General features: G+C 37.6%; 1 protein-coding gene across 1 annotated transcript in view; it reads right to left on the reverse strand.

Moving 5' to 3' along the window:
• Nucleotides 1-3,334: 3,334 nt before the first annotated feature.
• Nucleotides 3,335-10,920, reverse strand: part of FAM8A1 (family with sequence similarity 8, member A1) — an 8,809-nt gene continuing 1,223 nt past the window's right edge. The window contains exons 2-6 of the mRNA XM_008589820.1: nucleotides 10,472-10,920; nucleotides 9,223-9,343; nucleotides 6,851-6,974; nucleotides 6,149-6,288; nucleotides 3,335-4,343 (exon numbers count right to left, since the gene is read on the reverse strand). The exon at nucleotides 10,472-10,920 is cut by the window's right edge and continues 12 nt beyond it. Coding sequence (XP_008588042.1) covers nucleotides 4,199-4,343; nucleotides 6,149-6,288; nucleotides 6,851-6,974; nucleotides 9,223-9,343; nucleotides 10,472-10,920 — 979 coding nt within the window. The 3' untranslated portion in view covers nucleotides 3,335-4,198. The remainder of the gene's footprint in view (nucleotides 4,344-6,148; nucleotides 6,289-6,850; nucleotides 6,975-9,222; nucleotides 9,344-10,471) is intronic.

Below are 10,920 nucleotides of genomic sequence, written 5' to 3' on the forward strand. Positions count from 1 at the left end.
GGTGTAGCTACACCAGCTGTATGACCAAGTCAACCAGAGCCTTCATTTCCTTGTAATATGGGGCAATTCTTATAAACTTAGATCTCGGAAGTCCACTGTAGTTCCAAGATGTGTAGTTTGTGGCTAGGCTCATAACAGCACATTGTCTCCAGGACTCAGACCAGGCTGTATATAATTTAGCTACACTCATTTATCCTTTATTTTCTTTGCCCTTCTTGAGGAACCCATTGTCTTGTATCCTGCCCTTCTGCTCTGGACATGTTAAGTTTGGAATAGCAAAGGCTACTAAGGTCAGAACTGGGTTTAAATTGCCCAGCTCAGTCATTTGGTACCTATAAGATATCTTTCTGTTGGTTGTGACGATTAACTCTAAGAAAAGTTTAACATAAAGCTTAGTTCATCATGTACAGGTAAGTTTTGTGTTTACTTGCTGAAAGAATATATCCCTCAAATTGGATGATTTTTCATTGACCTATTTCTGAAAGCACTGTAGTTCACTGCTGTAAGCCACTGGAAAAGCTAATTGGGAGCAAGGTCTCCCTACGCAGAAGATTCTAGAGCAAACCTTCTCAAAGAAATAAAACACAGACGCATTGGTGACTATTTATTGAGACAGAAAAATACAAACTGGTGGCATACAAATTATTAAAAATAGAATGCTCTTACTTATCGGCCGTTCATCAGATCTGCTGGCAGGTTAAGACCTACAATGAACTATAAGGAAGTACACATACACTGAAATGAGGAACTTCACCCACCCAGGCAAGCACATGTGGTAAAGACTTTGGCCTTTGGTATTAGGGCATAGGATTTTTCAGGGGTGGGGTAGGGGGGTGGAGCTGGTCAGTACAGGGATCTGAACCCTTGACCTTGGTGGTGTAACACTGTGCTCTTTCCAACTGAGCTAACTGGCCAGCCCTGGGGTTTTAGGAACACTGTTATTTAGGCTTATTCTTCAAAGAAACAGCCTGTTTTAATGAAGTGTAGAATGAAAATATTTAATATCCTTATCCCCCTCAAAAAGCCCTTCATTCCCAAGTAGCAAACAGTGTAAATTAATTTTCAACTCCCTTTCACCTTCCCTTTGCTGGAAATACCTATGCATGAGTAAAACACCCAAACAAGTCATTAAAGGGAATAAATTCTTTCTTTTACTGTATGAGTTAAAACAAATTTCACTGTCACTTGAAGCAAAAAAAACATTGAAGACTCATTTTTATAATTTGGACAAAGTGGCCCTCAAATATAACGCACTTTTTTCAATCCTAAATACGTGGGTGAAATTGGAAGGTAATGTTTAGGTAGAAGTAACTCATGAACTAGTGCTAGAAAAGTATCCGTTGGATAGTACTTTTTATAATACTGGCAAATGAAGGCTTACTATTCAAAAGTGTTGGTTTTATTTCTAGTCACAAAGTAGTCTAAAAACAAGGCTTGCCACTGCTCACTTACCTAGGGCCCAGCTTCTGGCTCCAACATGGAACATTAGTCAGTATGCTAGACTTTTCTCAAGGTGCACTATGCAGTCCAGATACTTTCAAATGATGGATACTGAGATTTTCTGGATGCCTAAATTAACTGCCAGTTCTGTGGTTTTAACTTGGGGCATGTTCACTGAAATAGTATTCTTTCCACTTGATCCTCATTTTCTCCCCCTTTATTATTTACTAAAGTGATGAATAATGTTTGTACTACGAACACAACTTTCTTCTGTATTTTTTAGGCTAGAGCTCTAGCACGAGAGTTATACCAGTACTTTGACACAGAAAATCAGTAAGTGAAATATACTATATAGGAAATATATATTATATAGGAAAGCGTTCTGAAGAAGAGACTCCACCCCCAAAGGAAAAAAAATGTGGCACTAAGCCTGGTTCCCTCTTCCTTCATTGTTTTTTACTCTGGGAAATAAAATCTCTTTCCCTAAGTGCTAAATTCATGAATACAAACAGACTTGGATTTTGTTGTAAAGGCAAAGTAATAATACTTCTAAATATCTTATAGGGCTATATAATAGTATATAACTTGAACTCACAGTTGGATCTGAATGAACCTACATAGATATTAATCTGAATGACTCATATAAGGCAAAGTAATAATACTTCTAAATATCTTATAGGGCTATATAATAGTATATAACTTGAACCCACAGTTGGATCTGAATGAACCTACATAGATATTAATCTGAATGACTCATATATATCAGATGTGCAATATTTTAAGTATAACAGGTTAAAGTGGGATACTTTTTGCTTTCGTTTTATAGCCTAGATGGGCAAACCATTATCTAAGCAGAAATCATAAAGATGTATTCCCGAGCTACTTGACTAAAGGACATTGAAATTGAATCCCCCAGTCTGTGGCAAAAGTAGTGTGTACACTACTAAAGGCTAAGTTAATGTAACATTTCCACATTTCCTAATTTCTAGTCTAATAAAGAAATTCTTTTTTTTTTTTTTAACTGTGAAGGGCCATAACACTAAATGTTCCCAAAGGTTACAAGGGAATGCGTTGTTTAGTATTTTGATACACTCAACTACTAGGCTTTCTGTAAGTTGAATTTAATTTAAAATTATTTTAAAAAACATGGTTTATGAAATTTTACAATAAAAAGGTATTAATAAACACACTATTAAAGTTTCTATAAACATCAAATGTGAGTATCTACTTTCAGTTTTAAATGTCAAAGAAAAACCCACTTTTAAAAATTGATAGTGATAACAGATCTCTTGCATTTGCTATTAAATTTAAGACCAAGAACAAAGCCTAGATAATCCCTTAAGCAATTTAATTTTGAACTATGTAATATAGCTTAGTGTTTTTGGAAAATAATATCAGAGCTGGGGAAAATACCTAAGAATCAAATACAACTTAAACTCTAAATAGTGCAGGTATATCTCAACACAGCTAACTGGGACACCTAACAAAAGTATACACATAAAACCCCACAGTTTTGCTTCAATAGAAGAATAAAGTAAAATGGCAATACACAATGTATTCTTTACTTAACATTTCCCCCAAAACTTCTTCCCTAACAGGCCTGAAATGAGTTTTAAAGAACCTAAAATCATGTCTGGAAATGACACTCTCCCTTGCTTTAAAGAGAACAGTCTATAATGGGAAAACTGCTAATATTCACAGGCTACTATATTTAGAGTTAATCAGGAAATACCAAGATTATTTAATTCCCTGATATTTCAAAAGTCATGGAACTATATAAAATATAAAAGGAAAGTAACTAGTATGTGACTATGCTTTATACAAATACAAGTTACACTCATCCGGAACACTGAAAAGCACTAATACTTTCTTCATGCTGCACACATACTGGGAATATTGTTTTACAGTAAATATGCAACAGTTTAATGGAAATAATTTTTCCCACATATTTATGGTTTGATTTAGGGCACTGAAAACACTTATACATGAATTGTAAGTTAAATTTACAATGAAAATTTACTTTTCCTCCCCCATTAAAAGCAATCACTAACTTACCTTTTTTTTAAAAAGTCAATGATAATACAGTAATATGACAATACTTTTTCTTCATCATGAAAACTTGCCCCCAAATACATGTTTAAGCATAAAGAATAGTTGTAAAGTTATATCACCACTGCAGTAAATGCAGTACAGACTGGAAACTCCAGGTAAGGGAACTGCTAGGCCTGCCTTATTTGCCCTTTTCTTGCAGCTAACTCACCACCTCTTGGGATGGGAGGTAAGTGGATCCAATTTGTGTCTCCACTACCTCTCCGCAAAAAACAGCTTCCTCAAGAAGTGTTAACTAAAGGATGAATTACGTAGGTGTTTACAAAACACAACTGAACATTTTCCATCATTTTGGGATAAACCAAAATCATCTTTTAAAGTTTCGTTTGGAGATTTCAAAGCTGAAAAATGCTCTCAGCAAATTCTAATGCCTTAGATTTTAGGAAAGTATATATTGTCCATTGTTGATTATGAAACCACTTGCCTTCTTTTTGATCTAAAAATTTTAACACTTGAATTTTACAGGTTTTTCTTCTGGAAAAGTTCTTTGGCATTCAAGTAAAATCAATACTTTCAGAATAGTCACCTGCACCACACTGTAGTGACTGCTTTAATTTCTAAATCATCAATTAATGTAATGATGGCCTTGATACATAATTTAGTCTTGTCATTATTCCAGAAAATATGGAGTTCAGGGCTTTTTGGGGCATCATCTGACTCCATTTCTTTTTACCACAATGGTTCCCGCTACAATGTCATAGGCTGTTCGATTATGCTGAAAAAACAGCAGGGTGATGAAAGCAGGGAAAAAAGAAGCAATGGAAAAATTCTTGATCAAAGCTCGTATAGTGGACCTAAAAAATTAAACCAAAAATATCAGGTAAGTTGTATATAAATCACATACAGATTAACGGTGTCCTATGAAGTTCAACATACATATTTAAGACACATTCAAAGTATAGTTGAGAGAACTTTTATCTTTGATACCTGAGTTATTTTCAAGTAGCATTATATTATGATCAAACCACCTGGGCTATTTTTAAAGAGTTCATGAACGTAAAAGAAAGACTTTAGAACTGTCACATGAAAAGCAGTAATAAACATGTCTTACTTAGAATATGAACTAAGAGTTTACAGTATTTTCTAGTATTTTGCCAGAGGAATAACTATTCCACTTTCTTACTGTAGACACTTATTACTGTGTGTTTCTAGTATCTTCTAAACTGAGTATGCTTACTGTAGTTTCATTTTCTACCTTATATGATGCACTAGCATTTTAAATTACTGTGTGTTCTTTTATCAGCTGTCTCCTTTGTGTGATCCAGTTTTAAGGAAAGCTTTAAAAAGCTTTCAACAACAGCCCAGAAAGGGGAATTATCCTACTAATGTTAGATTTCTGCCTTTTAGTGCACTGAAAGGCAACAGAAAAGTGCAGTGGCTAAGAGTGTGGGCTCTCTGAATCCAAACTAGTCGTCCTTTGTGTGATCCAGTTTTAAGGAAAGCTTTAAAAAGCTTTCAACAACAGCCCAGAAAGGAGAATTATCCTACTAATGTTAGATTTCTGCCTTTTAGTGCACTGAAAGGCTACAGAAAAGTGCAGTGGCTAAGAGTGTGGGCTCTCTGAATCCAAACTAGTCGGTTTCAAATCCACCTTTTACCAATTACTCGTTGTGTTACACATCTGCAAAAAGGGGATAATAGTATCTGTTTTATAAGGCTGTTAGGATTAAATTAGTTAACACACGTGCAGTGTTACTAATTGCCTGGTATATAAGAAGTGCTTAATAAACTTAAGCCATTATTGACTCTCTTACTAAAAGAAGTAGCAAGGATTATAACCACAAAATTTTAAGGAAATTTTGAAGATGTCAGCAAAATCAAGGCTTCTTCTAGAGTCACTTGTTCATATTTCTTTATATAACAATCCAGCACCGAATCATTCTGGCAACAATTCCAATCAGTATCTTGTTTGGCACAACTGATTACCACCATTCACATCCACAAATTCCATTATCACTAGTTGTACCTTCCCCCAGAGCTAGACAACAACAGCTAGCCATGAGCACTGGAAAGTATTACGAGCTCTACCACTTGAGAGTAGGGCAGGATGTAGGCATGCATAGCTGTCAAAGATTATTGCCTATTCAAGATGGGATAATGACAGGTATTACCAAATGGAGGCTCAAGGCAGATCAGTAACTGACCCAGTATCAACAGATGTAGAGAATAATAAAGCCGGACATGGAACACTGATATAGCATCAACACCCAAATCACCCTCTAATTATTATGACTTATATTTCATAAAATGGTCATCTTGAAAATGTGCACTGAAAAGGGGTCTACAATCATATAACACAATTGAAATAAATACTCATAAACTTTGTTTAAACTTAAAAAATGGGGCTGGTTGGTTAGATCAGCTGGTTAGAGCACAGCCTTATAACAGCAAGGTCATGGGTTCAGATTCCCATACCAGCCAGCTGCCAAAAAATAAAAAAATAAACAATAAACGTAGCCTATCTAATTATGTGCCATGAATAAAAGAAAAAAAATACCTAATTTTCTAAAATAGTATAACTTATGAATTATATTGATTACTATACTTAAAACATGATTTCCACAAGTATATAGTAGATTAAGCGAAGAAAAGGACTTACGTTGTAATGCTAACATTTGAGGAAGGAATCACTAAAACTCGACTTGGTGCAATAAGCACTGATGTATCACATGTCACAACTCGAAGCCCTAGCAGGAACTTCCCTGGAGTAGCTCCGCCTGCTCCCCAGATGCAGATTATCTAAGGAAAGAAGGATAATTTTAAAATAATTTACTGGCTCGACTAAACCAATTTTAAAGATAAGTTTTCCCACCGTATTATATCATGTTTTACAATTTTCAAGTTGAAAGACAGAATTGCATAGGATACTCATAGGCCAACCATTTAATTTAATGCATTTCTGCAGGGTATACCCTTCAATACCACAAGATGTCTACCATAATATTTCTCTATGACCCATTATATTTTTTAGCAAGTTGTTTCTATGGAAAAATACATTTCAAGTTCCATAACCAGCTTACAAGTATATTTTTGGACCACAATCTGTTTATAAGAGGAATTTTATTTGAATTTTTAAGACTGGAAAATATTACAAAAAAATTGTAAAATATCTCCCTTCTAAAAGTTGTTTAACTTGAAAAATAATATATGTTAATTAAAGAAAACTTGGAAAAAAGGGAAAAGTAGAAATAGACATTTGAAAAATATATGAAAAATTATAAATTTCCATTTTTTTTGTCTTGGACCAATAATCTAAAATTAGATTGTTAAATATTAGTATTTGCTCAAGTCAGTAGCTTACCTCATAGAAACAAACTAATAATCTGTATATAAGAGCCACAACCATCATTTTCTGCAAGTCTTCCATTGATGTGTCTTCATCTATTTCTTCTATTATATAATGCATAGCAAACTTAGAGATATCCCTACATAAAATAATAGTTTGGGGTTATAAAGAATTAGTTACTAGAAGAGTTGCATTGATTTTTTTCTCATTAGTTAAATCATAAATTTTAGTTGAAATTCTAAACTATAATCTTTAGGTTTCCAACAATCTATTTTCACAAAACATTCATTAGTTTATTCAACAAATAAGCAGCACTATCATGAACAGGCACTGTACTAGCCCTGGGGACATAATGGTGGATGAATTCAGCATGGTCCCTGCTTCCATGCAGATTCTAACTTGGGGAGGAAAACAGAACTATTGTTCTGGGATGACAGCTGTGATAGAGAACCATATGGTACTATGGAAACACCAGGTACCCTTAACCCTATAAAGCCTTCCCAGAAATGATATTTAAGCTAAGTTCTGAAGGATAAAGAGAAGTTAGTCAGACTAAGAAGGGGGAAGAAAGTTCCAGAGAGAGAGAACAGCAGGAGAGAAAGTCTTGGAGCAAGAGAGTATATGATGGAAGCTGTAAGCAGTTTGGTATGGCTGAAGTATGAAGGGTGAAAGGCGATAGTGATTAAGGACATCTGTTAAACTACGTGAAAAAATTCAGACTTTATCCTGCCAGCAATGAGAAATCACAAAAGGATTTTAAGGCAAGATAGGGGCACAATCAGAATTTATGATCACTTTGGTTTTATATCAGAGACTGGATTGAGATAAAACAGGAGACAGGAAGACTTCTCCTATAAACCAAGCAAAAGGTGACAGTAACTGGATCATGAGGAAGCAATGATGAAAAATGGTCTGGCAGTGAGGAGGAAATGGTCTGGATTGAAAACTATTCAAGAGACTGAACATAAAGCAGTTAATATTTGGATGTGTAGGGAGGTAGGAGATAGAGGGAAGAGCAGTGAGGAATGACAGTAACACTGCAAGGGCCCTGGAATTTGACTACATGGGTTTGTATCTTGACTCTGTCACCTGTCACCTACTACCTTTGTAACTTTTTAAGTTCTAGGTTCAACTTCTCATAAACCCAAATTTCAATCTCTATAGAATGGAGGTATTAACTTCTACCTCCTAGTGGTATTGAGGTTAAATAAAAATCCATATGATGAAGTGAGCTCAGTGCCTAGCACACAGAAAGTACTTAGCAAGTGATAACTACTCTTATGATTATCACTAACCTGAAAGGAGGACCAATTAAATAAATGTCCCACTTTCCAGTTCACGTGGGACTTGCCTGATAGTATAAGCAATCCCATTTGGAAATACCATCTAGTTCACCTACCAAAAGATCTTTATGCCTCTGTCTTGAACAGGTTAGTGAGAGGGAACACAATAGTAAGAGGGAAATTAGTTCATGGCCTAAGAGAATAGTTGAATAAAACCAAACCAGGTTTGGAGGCTTCTATTACCTACTTTTGATAGGTGAGTGTAGTAGATTGAATTATGTCCCCCCAAAACTCAATGAAGCTTGAATTGTGTCCCCACAAGTTCTACGTATTAGAAACTTAGCCCCCACTGTGACTGTTAAGAGGCTGGGAAATCCTATTATGGTAATTGAAAGGTGGGGCCTTGAATAGGTGATTGGATTGTAGGACAGTGCAGTAGTGAATGGATTAAAAATGGTGGTCAGGGATGTGGTTCTGAGGGCTTTAAAAGAGGAGAGTCTGCCTTTCTCTTTGCTCTGCTCTCTCTGCTTCCACCATCTTGCAATGTGAGACCCCTGGGTCACTGCTGCCACCACCAAATGGACTTTGGACTTCCCAGCCTCAGAAACTGTAAGCAATAAATTTCATTTTCTTTATAAGTCACCCAGTTCCAAGTATTTTGTTATAAGCAACACAAAATGGACTAATACAGTGAGATTTCCACAGATCTCACAGAATTTATTGAAAGGTTTTTTTCTTCTTTGTAGTTATTGCTTTCTTTTTTTTTTCCTTTTTGTCTTTTTTCATGACTGGCAACGGATCGCAACCCTCGGTGTTGTGCCCGCACCTCACTCAGCCAGTGAGCGGCCGGTCTGTATGTGGGATCCGAACCCTCGGCGGGAGCGCCGCCGCGCTCCCAAGCAGCGCACTGTAGCAGTGCGCCACCGGGCCGGCCCCTGTAGTTATTTCTTAAAACCAACAAAAGAATAAATTTGACAAAGCTCTTATAAAGAAATCATGACACTGGCACACCAATTATACATAAAGTCACTTGCAGGCATAAACAGAACTTAAGATCTCTGAACAGTAGAAATTAAAACCTTTCTGCAAATGTCCTTAACTTACTTTATTCCACTGAGGTGCATAATGCTTAACACAACGGTTGCTTTTATAAAGAAGAGAATAAAGAAATCCACCATCTCTGCCATAAATCTGTGTGCCAAGGATGGAATAACATACTCTCTGCCTATAAATTAAAAAAAGAAAAAAGTTAGGAAAGCTAATCATTTCACATAAGCCTTGGAACACAAGCCAGGTAATGAATGGGGAAAGCAAAAAGTCAAGATACAACTTAATAAAAAAACCTTGCAGCAATTATTAGTATTGATTCAACAAAGAGGGCATATCATTAAAATATGGCAACAAACTTCCATTATTTACTGAACTACGTCGAATTTGATTTCACCACCTAATGTTTGAAAACTGATTTCACAGATAAATTTAATTAGGATAACCAATATATTTCACTAGAGACTCAAATGGGAAGAAATGATCACATTTAGGTGACATGAAATTAAACATATTTTAATAAAAATCAAGGTTAAGAATAGACAATTAGTTTAAAGTAAATCCTTGTATTCCACATTCATTTAGTTTGTTTTGCTTTCTATAAAATAAACCCAATGATTATCAATCTGTCATCCTAAGTTTTGACTGGGAACATACTCAGCCATCAACTAGTTCTTGTCCCATATATCTGTAGCTGGATAAACTAAACGAAAACTGACTGATAAAAAGTCTAAATAATAAACTAAAAAGTGTAACTAATTCAAAATATTCCAGTTCCCACACAAAGGTAAACAATTAGACAATATGCTCGTACAAGATCATTGTTAGGGTCCAGTCAAAACATCCTAATTCCGTCGGTATTCATGTAAATCTCCTTCTATAGCAGTTCAGTCCCCCTGTCCTTAAGCAGCCCTTTTCTGGATTATTTCCAGCATTACCAGTCAAGCCCCTCCACAAGTGGGTTTGCCATCTGAGTGTTTATCCTTGGTTATCACTCCCCAGATCGTGGAGATCAAAATAGGAGGATGGTTTGAAGAGCAAACATTTGTTTACACGCGGAAACTACTATTCCCACTAATAAGGGAGTCAGTTCGGAGTGCCAAGTCTAAAGAAGAAACTGTATGGCCTTATTGTACACTTTGGGAATTTGAGGCTTGGGCGATTGATCCCTGAGGCACGCAGATAATCACCAATCGCAGCAGCAGCTGCAGTTGCAGACCTAAAAAGCGTGCCAGCTCTACTCCGCAAGCAGTTCCCTTCCTGAAGACCCTTCCGCTCCGCCCAACCTCTACCCCGCGCTTCTCACCTGCCTGTCGCCCGGTGTCGCTCGGGGTTCGCGAAGGGGCTGCGGATGCTACCCTCGTCACTGGAATTGCCCGGACTGATCCCTGCACGTGAGGAGCCCGGGGTCCCAGGCCTGCGACTGGAGCCGGGGTGGTGATGCCCGTAGCCGCTCCCGGGTCAGGACCGGCAGCCCCGCCGCTCAGAAAGTAGAAGGGGTTGTAATAGCCCAGCTGGGGGGGCGGGGGCGCCACCGCGGCCTGGGGGGCGGCAGCGCCAACCGAGGGGTAGGCCGGCGGGGGCGGCTGGGGGCTGCAGTAGGCGGGGAAGGCGGCCAGGCCGCTGTGCCAGGTGAGGTAGCCGCAGTAGGACTGCCACAGCCACTCGTGCACCTGCCGGGAGTACTCGCGGGCGCTCAGCCGCGCCGGCCTCTCCCGCGGCGACGCGGCCTCGGGCGCTTCGCAGCCCGCGGGC

This window comes from Galeopterus variegatus, unplaced genomic scaffold (genome assembly GCF_000696425.1).
Source record: "Galeopterus variegatus unplaced genomic scaffold, G_variegatus-3.0.2 Scaffold5671, whole genome shotgun sequence".
In the NCBI taxonomy this organism is placed as follows: domain Eukaryota; kingdom Metazoa; phylum Chordata; class Mammalia; order Dermoptera; family Cynocephalidae; genus Galeopterus; species Galeopterus variegatus.